Source organism: Lissotriton vulgaris, chromosome 5 (assembly GCF_964263255.1).
Source record: "Lissotriton vulgaris chromosome 5, aLisVul1.2, whole genome shotgun sequence".
In the NCBI taxonomy this organism is placed as follows: Eukaryota; Metazoa; Chordata; class Amphibia; order Caudata; family Salamandridae; genus Lissotriton; species Lissotriton vulgaris.
Window position 1 is genome coordinate 299,589,264 of NC_141693.1, and position 20,251 is coordinate 299,609,514.

Here is a 20,251-nt window from a genome sequence, read left to right on the forward strand (position 1 = left end):
CCGTAGCAGGACCTCTGCACCAGGAGTCTTCCCAATCATGTCCATTCCATGGAGGTACCAATGGGCCCCCCTTACCTGCCATGCACAGTGTGGCAGGCCCCAGCGGGTGCCTAGCCACAGGGTGCCCAATTTTCCCCAGCCACCCCTTTGTTCAATAGGAGCCTAGCATTCGGTCGGAACATAGGCTCCCACTGAAGTCAATGGGAGTCCAACTAAATTGTATCTGGAAGCATCCGGATGCATTGTAAGCTGTCGGTCGGACTCTCCCGATCTAAGTCAGTCGGAAACCATTCCCAAACCGATTCGGTCTGGAAGATTTCCAAACTGCACCGAAATCAAGCCCTTAGTTACTTCACACAAAGCTGAACTCCCAAGGACACAAGACAAGATGATTCCATGTCATAAAGTCCTTGAGCATTACATTCCTCCTATTCCTGAAATTGTCACTGTCTAGATAATTTATCAACTTGTTTAACAAATCACCGACCAAACTATATTGATACTATTAACTTTTACTCATACATCACAGAGACATCTTTTTGCTGTTTTGTGCTGTATCGCACTTTGCTATGCTCATAGACGAAGCAGCCACAAAATCATCCAGTAGAAACCCAACATCTCCTGAAATTTCAAATTAATCTGAACAATCGATACATTTTCTTCAAACTGCAACCTGCCAACCATAGCCCCAAGAGGCTTCTTATTGAGATGCAGAAAAACTTTTAATCATGTCAAAGAAAATAGAATACCATAGAAACCTAACCAACAATACAATGGATCACTGAAATCTGGTTGTATATGTGATCGGACCCACAAGTAATCTTTTTTCCTTTACAAGGCTACCACATTAAGATAACCAACTCACATTTGAAAACTTAATGTAGAGAAAGGGCCCCTACACCCTTCAATTAACACCAAGCAAAATTAAGTGACCCACCAATTGACCGAACAATAACATACAAAACATACTTTGCTTCACCCTCTGATACCCACTCTTGCTAACTTACGCTCTAACCCAAATGTGCTTTATGGATCATTTTGTCCAGCAATTGCACCCCCATACATGTAATTCTTATCAGGACATTGTTGCTGTATCTGACTATGATTGAGCGTATGACTGTTTCTTTTAATGTATAGTACTGGTATTTAGCTGGTGCTTGCCATATTCCTTGTGAGTCCTACTGAAATCAGGCCTTTTTTGATTATACAGAGCTGACTCTACATGTTGTCCAATTCTTACTGATTTGGATACTTTATTTGCTGTTTTTAAAAAAGCTCAACCTTTGTATGTTTTGTCACAATGCAATAAAGCTATGTCTTGTGAAATTAGACATTTATTGCCCATTGGCTATGTCGGCACATTCTGACATGAATGAGGGCCAACGCTGGTTTTGTCTAACTAGGATTGAGCCTTTCCTGGCTGGGTATGTTTGAATGGAATGAGAACTTTTTATTGTGAAAGTGACTTAATTCATATCTTTGCTACCTATATGCTACTGGCATTGAACCAAAAGGTATGCACATTATTTGTTTATATTACTTATAATGTACACCCAACTAACTTCGTCATTACAGGGCAGTAGTTTAGATGTTTTTTTGGGGTCAAGTGAAAGTTTATTAAGAAGAAGAGGGAGATTGTGGGTTTCCACAATGTGTGAGGATCTAGGGATTCACACAGTTGAACAAAGTTAATGGCGTCAGTCAATGGACGTGCAAGAAAGGTGGAATCTTCTCTGGTAAAGCAGGCACAGAGGGTGACACCAGAGAAACGAGGGTGCTAATGAGAAATTTTTAAGGCTGATGCCTTGGAGGCTATTGTATGCTGTATGTCAGAAGGGGCATATTCACCAGTTGAACCTTGGTGTTTAGTTTTGTGTCAATACCTTTCACGAACAAAAATGTATTAAATTGGTGCAGAGGGATTCTGAAGGGATGGGAATGGATTAACTGTAGCTGCAATTATTCCTTTTCTGATAGTATCTAATTCAAATCCTCGAAGTACTTTACATGGCTGGAATTGGGCGTTACTTTAAATAAATTGTGAAATACTCTCTCATTTCAAGAGCAGATCTAAAAAGCAGGATGTAACATTTTGGTAGAAAGTAACATCCAACTATCCACAGAGTGCTGATCAGTGTGGTGGTGAACTGAAGGAGGTTATTTATTTCTGGTGGTACTTTGACATAAGTTGGAATGAACAGAATCCAGAGAATGAGATAACCCAGCATGGAGAATGTGATGTCCCGGGCAAGGTTGTACTGCTTGGGGGGTTTCTGAGACATACAACTGCACATGAAAGAAAAGAGGGCAAGCAGGGTATTGTACCCAAACATCAAAGCCCAGCTTTCGAATGGCTTGATACCACATTCCAGATGTTTGGACAGAAAGTTGACTTCTTTGTTGGCTAAAGACAAGGGAGTGGTGTTGCACATGTGCCACACACAGAAAATGCCTTCCACTGAGATGATCACAGTCAACACAGTCCATTTCCGTTTAGTTTTTAGCCAGTGAAAAGCAATCCTGGGTGCAGTTTTGAAATCCACAGCAAGTGCAATCTGGAGAGACTTCAATAGAAAAGTAGACAAGACGGCAGTAAAGCAGATGGACAGAAAGGGCTGTTGTATACGGCACATTGTATCAGTCGGCCAACCGACAAATACAAAGGGGTTACAGCAGGCGACGGAAAGGCCAAAGAGTGCCAGAAAGCTCATGTTGCCCCCAGATGCCTGGACAACAGGCGTGTGGCGGTGTCTGAAGAAGAGGAAGGCCACAGCTGCAATCAGAATGAAGAGGGCAGCATTAAAGATGAGGAGGATGATGACAGATGTGTCGCTCCACTGCAGGTACAGAAATGTTGGCTGAGTGCACTGGGTACTTCGCTTGCTGGACCATTCGCCCTCGGGGCACTGGGTACACTGGAGGTCATCTGGAAGATAACATTAAAAAGATTAATTGGCGAGGCATATAGTGAACTTAATGATGTAGGTTCTACCCTACAGTAGGCCCATCTGTCAGAAACATTGCACACCTGGAGGACACAGGACAGATCACACTTGGCCTCTGTTCAACAATGGGTTTAGGTGCAAGACGTGCTAAGGACTGATAAAGGAAATTGATGACAAAATATTCACTGCTATCTCATCTCAATATTTCGGTTTTATTTATGTGAAGTTTGTTGCTTTTGGTCTTTGGCTTTTTGATTCTGTTAAGGATGGTCCAAATGCAATAAACACACAGAACAAAACTCCATCTCTTGGTTTTGCATGGGTGGGAGCCCCAAAAGTATTTCCTCATTCCATATGCTTTACGGGGTTGACCCTCCACAACACCATCACTGTAGGTCTTTTTGGGTGGCAGTGGTTTATGCTTTTTTGAGTACAGTTCACCTAGAGGAGCCATCTTGTTACCTAACTGAGCAGAGAAAAGTCTAGTGACCTCTGGTAAGAGTGACCAGATTCACATTTATATATTTTTTTGTGGGTGCAAGAAATGTAAGTTTGGGAATGGAATACTTATTGTGAAAACCAGAATTAGTGCACATGAAGACATTATTCTGTTTTCCTATGCTGCACCTGTCATTAGGTTTACACTTAGATAATCACAAACTGCTTCTTGTGCAAAATAACATATTTCAGAAGAGAAAGAATGCTATCATAGAAAACAACAAGTATCAGTATATCTCCTACATTTTCTCCAGGAACTGTTTTGCTGGGATGCACATTTTTCCCACCATAGTGTTACATCTGTGCGAGAGATTACCAGAGATTACAAGCCTCGGCCTCTCTATTGCCAGCTCTTTTTTGAGTTAAATTAAGGGGTGTTGGGAACTGGTATAGATTATTGCGGGACCAGCGGGGAAATCCTGTAGTAACAAGGTTTCTAGATAAAGTTTTGCAAGAAACTCAATGTACGTTCTCAGAACTGGAGTGGCAAGAGATCTCATTACAGGGCCACAAACTATTAAGAGCTGCTAATTTGAAAAGAATGGCTTTTTTATCCTGTTGGATGTCCTACTATACACCTGCTACCCTACATAAAATGTATCCCAAACTAGAAGATAAGTGTTTTCGTTGTCAACAGTCAGGGCTGGGGGGCTGGCTTCATATCTTTTTTACTTGTCTGTCTTTACCCCAGTTTTGGGAGGAAGTATTCTCTGCTGTTAATGAAAATTTACAAAGAAAACTTAAACCAGAACCAGAGGTAGCATTATTTGGGTTTATAAAACAAAGATCGAATACTCCAATCCCTAGAAGTGAGAGATCATTTTTGCAATCTCTGCTTTGGTGGCCCGCTCCCTGATCCTTCAGAATTGGAAGACAACGAAAATCCCAACCCTACTTGATTGGTATAGCAAAATGCATCGTACTAAAATATTTTGAGGAAACTCATGCAAATAGGGTAGGGGCCACTAGGAAATATTTAGCAGTTTGGACATTTTTGTACTAAAAAATGGGAAGTAGCAGACCCAACACTTTAGATTAATATTTAATGCCAAGAGTTGAGTGACCTAGCTCAAGTCTTCCAGCCGAAATGTTATTATCCACTGCACTGTATGCTATGGATATAGGAACTAGCTCCTCCTCTTTGGGAAAGGCGGTACTTAGCTATTTGATTATGGTAAAATGTTATTATGCACTGCACTTTATTTCATCATGTAGCTATAATGTTAGGGGTTATGGTACAATGATTCTGCATAGCACTTTACTGCTTATTTTGTACATCGTACCCTCTTTGTTAGGTAGGTGAGGAAAAAATCTATAGGAGATGAGAAATGAGGGGAAGGGATCTTATATATAAGTTAAGAGGATAGATCGTATTTTATTCATTTACATCAATTATAACTGTTGGTATGGTTAAGGATATGTATTGTAACTGTTAATTCTGCACAATAAAAAAAACAGATTACAAGCATTTAAATTAATTCTGGGAGATATTTACAATAAAACGCCAGGGCGTGGTGTTACGCAAAAATTGGTAATACCGCGCTCTGACATTTTTTAAACGCAAGGAGGCACAGTCTTACAAAAAAATGGCCCACACCTACGTTTCCCCTAGTGCTAAAACAGCTACCTAGCGCCAGCACAGGCACCCTTGAACCATGTTGCAAGCGTGCCTGCGCTGCAGGGGCTACTGTTAATGTGCAGGAAGGGACACCTTCCTGTACATAAACAATCTTTGAAGGCAATTTGCTGCTTCTATATGTGCTGCAGAATGGAGCACCATGGAAAGAGCAAAATACGAGGAGAAATTAATATTTTCTCCTCTTATTGCCATCCTAAGACCAGGTTTTACCTGGCCTTAGTTTTCGGCACTGCCAAATCCTTGTAAATATGGGGCAGCGTCAAAAAGCTATGGTTGTTGCAGTGGAATGGCCACTGCTACACCCATTGCCCGTCCCTTTCACGCTAACTGAAGCCTGAAAAGGGGCCTTATATACAAGGAGGCATTGAGCCACATTAAGTGGCTTAGTGCCACTTTGTAAATAAAGAGAAGGGACTATCGCCACCAGAACATCACTAAAAGTGACTTTCTAGTGGCGATATCCCCTTCGAAATATGCCCCACAGTGCTTTCTTTGCAAAGTCAGGTAGCATATTGCTAGACGCCAAATTTCAGGCAGCATATTGCTGGATGCGCATTCAGCACATGGTTAAGAGTCCTCTCCTCACCATCTAGACCGCGCTCTGTTTCTACACTCACATTCACCTGGGTGGGAGTTCACGGATTGCACACATGGTTGAGTGAGATGCGCCACTGCAGAATTGCAGAGTTCAGTGTTGAGTAAAGGATCTCACACTTGGGATTCTTCATGTGCCAAGTCAACTCAATGAGTTTCAGGAAAAGGGTGGGGAAACGCTTTATAAACTGCCTTTTCCCAAAATGCCAGGAACAGCCCGTGCAGGTAAGAATGGTGGGGCGATGGGGTGGGGTATTCAACAGACGATGGGGGAAAATTAATTATTTATTCAATTTTCCATCTGCGTCTCCTGTGGAATCCCCCCCACCACTCTTACCTGCATGGGCCGCTCCTGCAAAATGCCTGCCTGCCTGACTGCCTGCCAGCATGTCTGTCTGTCTGTCTGTCTGTCTGTCTGTCTGTCTGTCTGTCTGTCTGTCTGCCTGCCTGCCTGCCTGCCTGCCTGCCTGCCTGTCTGTCTATCTATCTATCTATCATGCCAGAAGAATGTTGAAAGAATCCAATCACCACCTGTGAAAGAAAATAATACAGGTGTGAGTTGGCTTCCATATATTGGATCTTCTATTATCAATACAGATAATGATTTGTTACTTATACCGACTTCTATGGGACCAGAATAAAGAAAAGTTGGTAATACCTTTGCATTGTTGGATAGTGGTTTCTGTGGAATGCTCGCGAATCAAGATTGGACCACTAAGACTAATATTCCTAAGGCAATTAATATCAATTCTGAAATGTTTTTAACTGCTGTTCAGCTCACCATTAATTTTAGGCCAAATACGCGAGATGTCCTGTCTATTTCAAGTCTCATTAGAGATCAAATTGAAATATTATCATTGACATGCTTTTTTTCAAAGCCTAAGTCTGTTTACTTTACCCTCATAGGAAATATGACTGTGCCATACCTTTTGTTCTTTTTTGGACATCTGTATTTCTTAACTGAGAAAGAATGTGATCTAGTGAAGGAAACTTTGCAGGAGAACTTTTAAAAATGGTTTCATCTTACCATCCTTATAATCTGTTGGGGCACTTTTTTCTCACACCAAAAGAAAATCATTATTTTAAATCTTGTATTGATTATAGAGATTTAAATCAAGTTGCAATCAAGGAAGATGTCATTTTTTCCTAATAAAGAGATCTTGAAATCAATCCATGAACCACATGTGTAATTAGACTTGACTTATGAGGTGATTGTCATATTTTGCAAATACAGAAAGGTGAGTGAAAAACTGTTTTCTACACCCAAATCAGGCATGCTGAATATAGTGCAATGCTTCTGCTATTTTTCTGCGTTTTATGGATTTAATATTTTCTGATGTCTTAAATCAGCTTGTATTGCTCTATTTGTATGCTATTATTTCATTTTGAAAGACTCTTCCAGAGCATAAACAACACGTGCGTTTTTGTTATCTAGACTTTACCAGCATCATTTGTCTGGCAAATCCAAGAAGTGTGAGTTTGAGAAGGAAAAAAGGTGATATCTGATTTCATTCGAATGTTTCTGGCCTTTCATTGAACCGAAAAAGGTTTCAGCCTGTTACAGATTGGCCTTCGCTTGTGAATTGTAAAGATAAACTTTCAGTGGATTGTCAATTTATTGAGAACTTCTAATTGATAACCAGTCACATCTCCCATATTTTGCAAAAGCAATATATGAAGAGAGGCAGGAACAATCTAGCCGAAAGAGCAGAAATAATCTTTTGCCAGTCAGATACATCGAAGATGTTTTTTGTAAAGCTGATAATTTTAAAAGGATAGTTACTGAACTTTTGTCATAAGAGCAAGAAAATGGATGGAGGACAAGAACATCCTGTCTTTTATTTATGTCATGTTTTGACAGTCTGAATGGAACTACTCAGTTCTTGAAGAGAACTTGTAGCCATGAAGCCAAGAACGGAATTGAGACATCTTTAGATGGGAACTAGAGAGCCATTTTAAATATTAACTGATCATGAGAACGTACTTTGTTTGCAAATTCTTCAATGCAAGATTGGGTATCAAGCTGAAAGGCCATTTTTCTTTGCATAGTATAATTGTAGTACAAATGAAGTTTCTAGTTCAAAAAATGTTTTGACCGATGCTCTATCTCATTGTCATCTGAAGTCATCACTTACAGTGCGCTTGTAGTTCCCTCTTTGGGGCCGATTATGATGTCGTTCAGAACGGCTTCAAATGGCATTTGGTTCAACGGAATCGATGTTTGACCCCGTGTTTCTGACCAACTCTGTAACATTTCCGACCAACCGATTACGATACAAGGTACTCGGTCGGTCATTCCGAATCGGTTCTGACTGGCATTCAAAGAGTCTGAGTCTGTCATAGCCAATTTGTAGAACTCTATGGGCTGCGTTTCCAACCGACCAATTACGATGTCGGATTCCAACAGCCTTTCCCATTCTGTCCGTCTGACACGTAAAGGCTGTTGGAGACTGACTTTGGGGGCCCATAGAGGGCCCCCCTTCACCCACAGGGCTCCGATTGGGCCCCATGGGGGCACCCATTGGTCCCCTCTTTAAAACCATGCACAGTGTGGCAGGCACCATGGGGTGCAAGGTTTTCCGGGATAACACTTTTTATCAATGTGAGCCTATGCTTACGGTCGGGAAACACAGGCTCCCATTGAAGTCAATGAACAGTGTTCAGACACATCGTAATCGGTCGGTGAGACTCCCTGAACCCGAGTCGGTCAGAAAGCATTCTGAAACAAAGCCGGTCGGAATGCTTTCCAACCGACATCGTAATTGGCCCCTTAATGTGTGGATGAATTGTTCAGTGTCTTTTAGAAAAAATTAAGATTGCTCCAGAATATATGGATTCAAAAAAATTTAAAGATCTTTATCAAAAATGTCCTTTAGCTCACTGCCAGTTAACTTTCAGCCACAATTTTTTGTGCCGCTTTATTATAACTCATGACATCAATCCTGTGGCCTTTTAGTTGAAGCTGCCTCACAATTGGAACATTCATTCTGCTTGTCATTCATCCCAACTGCAGCTATATGTTCCAGAGCCTTATCATCAGCTTCCATCAGTACATCCACCAGTTATGCTGCAAGAACACCCTGAATAAGAGTTTCAAGAAATTTGTGATTATGTTTCAAGGTTGTCTTCAATTCTTGATCCACATAAAGATTAATCTTCTACTGAGTATTTTGGGAAGCTAGTTCTTCAGTTCACACTTCCTTGTTAGTATGCCATTTCTTTCAGTGGTGCCCTAGCAAGCCTGGAGCTTCAGGAAGGGGACTTCCTATTGCATCTGTACCAAGAGACTACCAGAGATTACAAACATGTAGGCTCTTTCATCCCCTTTCTTCTGCTCCTTTGCACATGTGTCTAATCTTTTCTATTTTAGTCATTGTTTCATTCACCCAACCTATCGTATCTGACCTATCTAGTCTGTTCCATTTCTAGAGGATCACACACATCCACATTCTTATGTGTCTTGGGTTCCAGATAGCCTGTTTAGAGTTCCAAGGTCTCCGAAGCCACTGACAAGAACTCTCCATTAGTCTATAGTCTCAAGACCCAGAGAGACACAACTGCGTGACTCAGAGTATTTACATCAAGCCGGTAGTCTTTGCACTGCAGCTTTCAAGGCAAAGCTATAGAGGGAGAGCGAGAGAGCAGCCGAACACACGTATTTCTAGTTCTACAAGTTACAACAACTTATTGCAGAAATTCCTAAACTCGATTAACCCAGGAGCTGTACAAGGAGGGTCATCTCTCCTTGTAGGATAAGAAAAAGGTATCTTTCAGGATTTTTTTGTCATTTATTGTAAGACAGTAGTGACACCCTAAACCATGCCCTATCTTATGGAGGCCATTCTATCATAACTTGATATCCGAGCATGTAGACAAAAGGCAGGCACATACCAGCATCGCTGATTTTCTTTGTGCTACTGAGCTTTCCTCCCTATTATTCACTAGTAGGGCATGATTTGATAGGGGGACTACAAATGTATCTTATGAAATTCATCGATCTGTCCGCTCTCTGCCCAACCTCAGTGCAATGCAAGCCAATTACATTTCCCCAACACTACTGGCCAGTTGTCCAGAATTCTGTACGTTAGTCTGCTTGTACACACTTTCCGGGTTGGTAAATATTTTTGAGAGATCCACAGTATAAAGTAGATTAAATACATTTGGAACAGCCATATAAAATATGTGTGACTCCCACCTCCCACAGGATGCATGCTGAAAGATAAATGTGCTATCTCCTCAAATAAAAGTGTGGTTTTAACGACAATGTTATTCAGACTTGCTTTCATTGTCACAGGACCCTCAATCTTCCTTAATGGGTTGGTTCAAAGTGGCTGCCAGTGCCTAGCTATATAGAGGGGTACTACTGACTTGGGGTCCTGGGGGAAAGTTGACCCTTATACTACTGCACCACTGGGGATGAATATTGTGTTCCTTTACGCATGGCTGCTTTTCTAAAAATACAGGCCCTAAAGGTTTCTTGAGAGCTTGCTGCTAGTCTTGTTGAATGATAGGGTTGTCTAACATCATGGCGGCCTATTTTTAGTTCTTTTTCATGCCTCTTTCTTCGACCATCCTAAACTTCATATATCTTCATTTCACTCCAGAAAGTTGTCTTTCGCCTTTGCATTCTCCTTATGTCACAGTTTTTTATCTTTGTCTTCCTTCTTCACGTAATATTTCTGTCTCTCTATATATTGTTCTCAGTTTACTGATGAGAAATAAATCCTGGCACCCAAAAATAAATAACAGGTGCCCACGCCCTGCAACAACTGGCATACATTTATCGCTGCCTAAGCCTGCTGAAATGTGAACTCAGAGATGCTGTCAGCCTGAGCACCTGGTGGAAGGGAATTAACAAGAGCTGCCCCATGCATTAGTGGCTAGATGTGCTGTGCCTACTAGAGTGTTGGATGGCCATATATCAGGTATTGATATCCTACCACCGGGTGCCATCCGTTCATGCATCCTTGTCGGTATTACTCGACGGCCAAGCCTGCAAGTGACCATACAGTGGAACATAAGAAAGCATTTGGACATAAAACAGTGAGGCCTGTGAGAAGGGAGCAGGGGACTGAAGTGCCATATTCCCCAGGCCCCATGGTTTTTCAGGCCTCAAGGGCACGTCACAATATTTATTTATAGATTTTAAAGTAAAGCTGCCCCAGTTTTTAATGACAAGGCAGGTAATACCAATTGATGGCATCAAAGTCTGGATCTGCTGCATTTCTCTTTCTATGCAGGATTTTTTTTAGTCTTTGAAACAAGTACTCATCCTATGAGGACCCCTCTTTAGTTTCTTGACCAGGACCCCGCATAAACGTATGACATGCGTGGTCACAATAAATATTTCATGACATTTTTCAGGGTATTTTCAGCTGCTCACCATCTGGGGTATGGTATGTTCCCTCTGAGCAGTCATCACAGTCAAAGCAACATGAATGGTATCCCTTCACCCTCTTCATCTGGCCAGGCTCGCACCTGCTTGAGCACTTGGATAATCGAACCTGCAGTAGGGAAATAAGAAATCAGGTTTGATCTATAGTGCACAGCAAGCAGTAAAGTGTCAAAGTTTCTAAGAGGTTATATACATGCCACAAAATTAGCGATACAAAGCACTTACACTATTTAAAATAACAGTACAATATTTTTTTAACCCCTTGAACGCTCATGACGAGCCACGGTGCTCGTGTGCTCATGACGAGCTGAGTTCATCATGACCGTTGGAACGCTCGCACGCTGGGCTAATTCCCCTGCTGTGCGAACGTTCTACACAAACGGGTGTGGTCATGACGAGCTCAGCTCGTCATGAGCACACGACCACCGTGGCTCATTTGTCCCTGATAGATAGAGGTAAGGTGTTCCATGTTGCTGGGCTGATTTTTGAAAAACATCTGTCCCCGTTTTTGACCGTTCGAACTTTTGGAACTGTTAGCAGATGTTTGTCCGAGGATCGGAGGGTTCTGGTTGGGCCATATTTTTTGAGTTTTTTTTCCAAATATTTTGGTCCCTGGCCGTTTATAGATTTATGGACCAAGCAGCAGATTTTGAATTTATTACGTTTCCTTATGGGGAGCCAGTGTAGCTGCTTCAGACAAGGGGCCGAGGGAGTGCGGGGCGGGAGGTCCAGAACTAGTCTGGCTGCAGTGTTTTGGAGAGTCTGGAGTTTGGTCAGGGAGCTCTCATTGATGTCAGCTAATAGTGCTTTTCCGTAATCAAGTCGGCTCACAATTAGGCACTGCACTAGAGGTTTGCGGGATGACTGGGGTATCCATTTAAAAACTTTTCTAAGGCTACGCATTATTCCTACACTGGTGTGGACTATCTTATTTATCTGTGGGGCCATGGATAGTTTATCATCCATGGTAACTCCCAGGTTCCTTACTGAGTTCTTTGGTGCCGGGCAGGGGCCTAGTTCAGTTGGCCACCATTCATCTGTCCAATGTTTATTCGCGTTGCCGAATAACATTATTTCAGTCTTCCCTGCGTTTAGCATTAAGTAGTTGTTTGACATCCAGTTTTTTATGGAAATCATGCATTGTTGGAATCTGAACTTTGTTTCAGTAGGGTTTGGTCCTAAGGTGATTAAGAGCTGGGTGTCGTCAGCGTACAACACTGTATCGAACCCGTGAGCTTTAATCACCTTGGCCAGAGGGGTTAAATACACATTAAACAGAGTGGGGCTTAATATTGACCCCTGGGGGACAACCTTGTCATTATTTACACAGGTTGAGATGAAAGTTCCTGTTTCGACCTTAGATTTCCTGTCAGTTAGGTAGCTTTGAATCCATAGCATAGCTCATGACGAGCTGAGCTCTTCATGAGCACCGGAGCGCTGTGCAAGCCTCCCCTCCCCCCAGCACAGCGGGGGAATGAGCCCTGCATGCAAGGGGTTAATGCATCTTCTTACACCTTAACCGCAGCAGCAATTCCGTCGCGGTGCAGGGCTGCGTCGGCCAACGGTTGTTTGCAGCACCAGGGAGGGAGTTAATATGTGACCATTGCATTATTATCCATTTTAAAATATTGTAAAAAAATATTCTACATTATGAAATGTGCATTCTCATACTATATTTAATAATGCAATATTACATCAAACATTTTAAAATACTGTACCCTGCACAAATGCTGAGGCATACCAAAAATCAATCCAATTCTGTATGGTAGGCAGTAACCATTATAGTAAACAGAGGAAGTCCAAAAGCCGATCTTGACGGGGGTCTTATCTTCCAGAGAGTTTCTTTGGTCTCCTGGAGGTGGAGGGAGACTCACTGCCTGGAGAGCACCACAGTGTACCACAGATTGCAAGATACTTTCCGACGGACGAAGTGTGTGGATGTGCATTCGCAATTTGGCATCTCTGCCTTGGTTCTTTGTGTAATAATTTTAAAATAGTGTGCCATTTCATACATACACTTTCATTCTCGCATGACATCACCTATCACAATTTTTTATTTACTGTGATGAATTTTTGAGTTCCTAAAAGTAGGCTGGAGCAAAAGATGTAAATATCTTAAGACTCTGAGGAATAGTGATATATGAGAAACAGTTAGTACGATCCTTCTCCTACCTCGCCACCAGGACCTGGAACACTCTGCCTTTAGTTTAACAGTTTAACACGATTGTATAAACTCAACATAGAGTTACAGTTTGTCTGTGGTGGTAGTATTTGCGCCATAAAAAAGTCAATGACACACAATGCTCAATTAAAGACTTATAAAAACATTCTAGTTATATTTTTAAGCATGGTGTCCAGGCCGTATAGCTCAGAGTGGGTATACCAGCCTGCCTCCAATAAATGCAAGTCTGAGGTTCAATTAAGACTCCATGGCGCTAATTTAACTTACCAATGTCACCTATCTACGTATTTGGTATTGTCTTGCTTGGCGTTATGTAATAGGCAAGTTCCAGTGGAGTTGCAAACCCTTGTGTACCTTGACATAGTGATAATCAATGGTTTCAGAATGTGGCTTCACGAGTTTGGATGGTCTTCAAATATCTAAGCCCCAATGTTCTACAGCCAAGTAGCAACAGACTAATAACTTTACATTTGTATGTTAATGGAATCTTGGCCACTAGTCTTGGTCGCCACACCCGCCCCCCTATTTGCGCAAGACAATCGTCACTATTTGTCCTTGTTTGCCATGCAAGACGATGCAGACTCATGCAGGAAACGTGTAGGAAGAAAACTCCCATTGTGTTAAGGCAATCACACTTTTTGTTTCAGTGAAGTAAACTCCTGCCATGTGAATTCGCTTCACTACAGGAAAAAAGTATTCAGAGTGGGGCCAAGTAAACGTGGCACCCACCTGGAATATTGCTCTGCCTCATGTGTGTGCAGCACAAATGCAGATGCACAGAAGGCAGAGAGGCCCTCTCCTGACAGGTGTGGATCTCAAAACATGGTGGGCAGTCCTTGGCAGAACCCCTTTTGGAGTCCCAAGGGGCAAGCAGGAGTTACTGGGCCCAACCGTGGAGATTGAGCCCTTTTACTCCTGATGTCCCATGGCCTGACCTACTACGGATCCTGCTCAGCTTGGCCATGAACCCCTTCTGCACTTGAGTCTCAGTTGTAGATGTGGTCGAGCAGTCAAGGCTCTCTTGGGGGGATTAAGACACAGGTCAGTGAACTTCAATCATAACTCAAAGTGCAAACAGTATGAACAATAAATCAATGGCCAGCCAAATACTTGTTTTTATAAGAAAAGTAGTATTTCATTTGTAACTCAGGTGAATCTCTGTCCCACCTTCCTTTGTGTAACGTATTCAGCATTATTTCCCCATTCAGGGTATACAAACAACTAGGACGGACTCAAGAGTTCCCTTTTGACTCTTCAGGATTTCAGTCAAATCACCTATAGCAGTGAATCCCAGAGTCCCCAAAGGCCCTATTTCGAATCTTACTTGCTCCTGCAGCACATAACTTTCAGTTTTACAGTGGATGCCCTCAGTGCGGGCTCGCGCGCGGTCCATTCCTGCTTAGAGAACTCAGGTTGCTTGCGGTACACACAGCAGTATCAGGTGAGCACAGGCTCACTCTACGGAATGAAAAACAACAAATTTGGGAGGGTCAAGGGGAATATATTTATACACCATCCAAACTCAAATACCCCTATTGAAACTACCAAAGAACAAGAAGAGTTGGAGGGTCTGTGAGCCAAAAAACTGAGCCTATAAGGTCTTCATTAGAAAACCGCACTGTTGGATTGCACTGAACCAGACCAAGTGGTCATACGACACTAAATGTATGATAGATATCCTATCAGCCCACCCACTTGGCGGAGCCTCGTCATGTAGGACGTCTAGAACCAGGGTGGTGTGTCCAAGCCCAGATGAAATGGCCAGACAGCACGCAATTCTGATTCATACCATGGAAGTGTCCATGCCACTGGGCGGTGCTGGTAAAGTGCAGTGCAAACAAAAAAAGGTGAATAAGTGGTGTTAAAATGACGGTCGAGGCAAAAAAACTCTTTATTGATATTCACCAGGACGCCAGATTAAAAGAAGTGTAGAACAGTGTGAAAAAATCACTGTTTGCTTTGCTGTGTTGTTAAATAGGCCAACATGTTTCTGCCAACTGGTGAAACTGCACCGGCATTCTTCAGGGCCACATAAATAAGATGTTGCTACTGCAAAGGTACACTCTAATGATATGATATAAAGTGAAAAAGACAGACCAAAAATCCTAGTGGACTGTCAAACTAATGATGTGGTCACAGGGACCATCCTACCGTATCCCTTTGTACCAAAAAATTGGTACAAAGGGATACGGTAGGATGGTCCCTGTGACCACATCATTAGTTTGACAGTCCACTAGGATTTTTGGTCTGTCTTTTTCACTTTATATCATATCATTAGAGTGTACCTTTGCAGTAGCAACATCTTATTTATGTGGCCCTGAAGAATGCCGGTGCAGTTTCACCAGTTGGCAGAAACATGTTGGCCTATTTAACAACACAGCAAAGCAAACAGTGATTTTTTCACACTGTTCTACACTTCTTTTAATCTGGCGTCCTGGTGAATATCAATAAAGAGTTTTTTTGCCTCGACCGTCATTTTAACACCACTTATTCACCTTTTTTTGTTTGCACTGCACTTTACCAGCACCGCCCAGTGGCATGGACACTTCCATGGTATGAATCAGAATTGCGTGCTGTCTGGCCATTTCATCTGGGCTTGGACACACCACCCTGGTTCTAGACGTCCTACATGACGAGGCTCCGCCAAGTGGGTGGGCTGATAGGATATCTATCATACATTTAGTGTCGTATGACCACTTGGTCTGGTTCAGTGCAATCCAACAGTGCGGTTTTCTAATGAAGACCTTATAGGCTCAGTTTTTTGGCTCACAGACCCTCCAACTCTTCTCACTCTACGGAATGCCATGGATGTTCTTCCCAGCGATAGAAGCAACGTCCAGCACACAGCGAAGTGGTACGTCAAAGTTCTTCAAAGTTATTCCCGGTGGGGGAATTCAATCCTCAGGCTCCTGACAGGAGTCCTCTTCAGCATCCTCCTGGCCCATTGGGGTGTGTCAGGGCAGTGCCTTCGGTGTGGCTAGCACCCATCAGGCACAGACTCACTTCAGTCCTGGGCGATGGCCTTAAGTCTTTGATGATCTGCATACAGGGTTGCTACGGCACCTTCTGGATGCAACATACATTCCTCAGGTATAATCGCACACACCACAGGGGCTTCACCTAGCATATGGAGTTGTGGCTCGGGCATTAACCAGTTTTGGCACGATGGTCACACAACTTCTTCATCGGTGGTCCCAGCTGGAATATGGGATCACTGCAAGAAGGCTGTGTGGGCTTGGCACCCTCCACCCAGTCCCCGATACTTAGCACAGTCTATGGCTGTGCACTATGGAGCACTCCACATCTAACTGATTTTTTTTGTAAACTCTTTATTCGTGACTGTTACAGGATGGCATACATTTCTGTACATTTTCTTATCATATCACACATCAGTCTTTTCCATTTTCTTAACCATTAATTTTTGGGAGCAGAACATTTCAATTATGAGTTGCTTGTCATAACATTCCCCGGATGTTTCCCATTTATGCTCTGTAAACTCCATAATCATGTATGTCTTTCATAACTGTCCCCCCCTCCCCGTCCGCCCACCCCCTGTCTCCTGGTCGTTCTCACTTGTACACTCCACATCCCGGGCCAAGGTGGCTCTGTCTATCTGGAATTTGTTAAAAGCTCTAGGTCTGGTCTAGCCCTTGTGAGTTGCACTGGTGCCCGTGAGCCTCGGCCCCCTCCCGCTACATATGTGAGTTCACCCCACCGGGTCTCCTGAACTGTCCAGGTCTGCCTCTTCCAGTTCTATCAACATTAAGTCCCATTCCTGTGCTATAGGATATTTGCGAAGGCCCTTGCTCTCCTCGTCCCGCAGTGCCGCGGATTCTGCTTTGCCCCATTTCAGCAAGTCGCTTCGCCACATTTCTATCTGCGGGGCCCTGGGAGACTTCCATCTCATAGTGAGCACCCTGATCACCAACACTAGTGCCAGATCCATAAATTTCAATTGTGCCTTGCATGTCTTGGGCCGTTTCCTGTTCCCTAGTAGGCAGGGTAATGCTCCCTCAGGGATCCGGAGTGTTGTTATGGAGTGCAGCGTGTGTTTGATCGTTCACCAGTAAGTATGTAACTTCGGGCATGTCCACAGCATGTGGAGAATATGTGCCTCATCTTGGTGACATCTCGGGCAGCAGTGTGCAGTGGCAGGGAACATCCTATGTAGCCTCTGGGGTGTAAAGTAAGCTCTATGGAGAATCATGGCCTGTATGAACTGAAACTTAACATTCCTAGATACCCTTCTATGATGGCCTAGAATAATTTTCCACTCCCCGTCCGTTATGTTTTCACCCTAGTCTGTAATCCAGGTCTCCCTGAGTGTAGTGATCGGCGAAGGTACATGTTCCCTGATACCAACATACAGCTCCCCCCGTGCCCATATAATACAAGAGGTGTACTAATTCATGTTGTTCTGGTTTCGTACGTTGTGGGGCCCAAGCCCGTCGCACGTAGTGCGTCACCGAGGCGTGTAATAGGTATAAGCGTGAAGGCGCTCCCGTGGCTTGCACAAACGAGGTGTGGTCCAGCATGGTGTCGTCGCCGAACAGGTCTCCCACCCTGTCCACCCCAGTCTCCGTCCAGGGACGTAGTCTGCGCTGTGTTAGAGTCCCCTGTGGTGTCGGGAGTCCCAGTAGAGGTATATTGTCCGCGTATGGAGAGGTCCCAGTCGAGTATGACAGTGCTTTCTTCCAGCAAGTCAGGGCCACATGCAGGAGGGGGTGGCAGTCTCTGCGGATCCAAGCATTGGGCGAAAGGGGAGAGAGTGTAGTTCTCCACGTGCTAATTTGTCCGTCGTGTAAGCGATCTCATGCAAGTCCCTGCCCGCCACCCATCGGGTCAACAATTGGAGCTGGCTGGCATAGTAGTAACTTCGTAGGTCCGGCACTCCCAGGCCGCCCCGTCTGGTGTTCAGTTGCAGTTTTTTAAGGCTGATCCGTCTTCTCCCCGAACCCCATATGAGGTTGACCAGTAATGTATTTAGTGTGGTGAAAATCTGACGCGGGAGCATGACCGGCAGGTTTACAAAATAATACAGTATGCGGGGGAGCAGGACCATCTTCGAGACCGCCACTCGTCCCATTACCGATAGGGGTAGGGACGTCCAGAAGCCTATGCTACCTCGTAGGCCAGTAATGGCCTTACGGATATTACCGTCAATCTGGGCCTCCGGGTCCCAGTAGACCTGTATTCCGAGATATTTAAACGTGGTCGGCGCCACTTGGATTTCATAGGCCCCGAACTGTATGTGGGGGGGCTGTTGGCCATCTCGGAAGAAGAAACCTAGGGACTTTCCCGGATTTATAGCCAGTCCAGATATGATCTCAAAGCGTCTGAAGATAGTCGCCAGGGACGAGTGGTCCCCTCGCAGGTTCCGGAGAAACACCAAAATGTCGTCGGCATATATTGAGACCATGTGGTTGGTGCCTTCCACCGGTATGCCTTCCTCCACAGCTCTATTGCAAAGCGCAATAGCCAGGGGTTCCAGCGTCAGCACAAACAGTAGTGGCGACAGTGGGCAGCCCTGTCGGGTGCCCCTATGGACTTCATAACTGTCCGATGTGTGTCTTCCCGTGCGTGCCCTAGCCGTCGGACCTGTGTACAGTAAGCGGATCCATTTTATAAGGGCTTCTGGGAAACCAAAGCGATGCAGGACTTCGAACATGAAGTTCCACGTCAGGGAATCAAACGCCTGACGGAGGTCTAGGGCTATACAGCCAGCGTGTGGTAAGTTGTGAGGTGTAGTTGTCATGAGGGCGTGGAGTCGCCTCGAATTCTGGGAGGTACTCCTCTCTGGGAGGAAGCCACATTGATCAGTATGGATCAGGTCAGGGAGGTGGTGTTGGATCCGCATGGCAATAGCCTTACTAAGGATCTTATACTCCGTGGAGAGCATGGAGAGGGGCCTGTAGTTACCTACATCTTGAGTGTCCCTACCGGGTTTCGGGATAGAAATCACCAAGGCCGGCAAGGTGGTAGCCGGGAGATGGCCAGCCTCGTACGCGGTGTTGTATATTTTCTCCAGGACGGGGGCCAGCACATCAGCATATGTTTGATAAAACTCCCCTGGCAGGCCATCCATGCCCGGGGTTTTGCCCCGGTTAAGTGAATGGATTGCTATCTTTATTTCCTGCTGTGTTATAGGCCCGGCTAGAGCCGTCTGGATTCCCGGGGCCAGCACTGGGAGCGTTAGTTCTTCTAGGAATTCCGTCATTTCGTCCCTGGCATCTACAGAGGGGGGAGCATAGAGGTTCTCCAGGTGAGTCTTAAATACAGTGTTAATTCCCAGTTGAGTGTGCACCTGTTCGCCCGCTGCGTTCCGGATAGACGTTATTGTAGGGCTCTCAGGGGCATCCCGGACCAGCCGGGCAAGCAGAGCACTGGATCTATCCGCCTCCGTCTGTTGGCGTTTCAAATAGGCCCCATAGTCCATCACTCTCAGGGTCTCTAGTAATTCAGCATGTTCGATATTACACTGGTGTAGATCAGCTTTTCGGCCAGGGTCCTGCCCTACCGCATTTTCAAGGTTGCGCAAGCGCTTTTCCACCTCGCATAGCTTACCATGGATCTCCTGTCTGGCTCCCACCAGGCGGCCTATAGCAGCCCCCCGTATTACAGTTTTCATTGCATCCCATACCACTAGGTTTGAGGACGCAGAGTCCCAGTTTGTATCGAAGTAACCAGTTAAGGCGTCAGCTATATGTGATCGAAACGGGCCATCTGTTAAGCCTCCAGGTAGGGACTGGTGAGGGCACTCTACCCCAGTGTAGGTCAAGCGCTAGCGGCCGGTGGTCTGAGAACGTTTTAGCAAGGTAATCTGATGTGGCGCATCTAGTCGCGACAGAGTTGGAGCACACAAACCTATCTAGTCTGGTATGCAGGTTGTGTACAGGGGAGTAGCATGAGTATTCTTTGTGTGTCGGGTGCAGTGTGCGCCAGATGTCAGCCAACCCCCAACCCTGGAGCCATGTCCCAAACAATTCTGACAGTTTATG

At 44.4% G+C, this 20,251-nt stretch overlaps 1 protein-coding gene across 1 annotated transcript in view; it reads right to left on the bottom strand.

Annotated features, from left to right (window-relative positions):
- Positions 1 to 2,024: 2,024 nt before the first annotated feature.
- Positions 2,025 to 20,251, bottom strand: part of LOC147710768 (taste receptor type 1 member 3-like) — a 199,569-nt gene continuing 181,342 nt past the window's right edge. The window contains exons 5-6 of the mRNA XM_086920052.1: positions 11,060 to 11,180; positions 2,025 to 2,926 (exon numbers count right to left, since the gene is read on the bottom strand). Of these exons, the coding sequence (XP_086776178.1) occupies positions 2,025 to 2,926; positions 11,060 to 11,180 (1,023 nt within the window). The remainder of the gene's footprint in view (positions 2,927 to 11,059; positions 11,181 to 20,251) is intronic.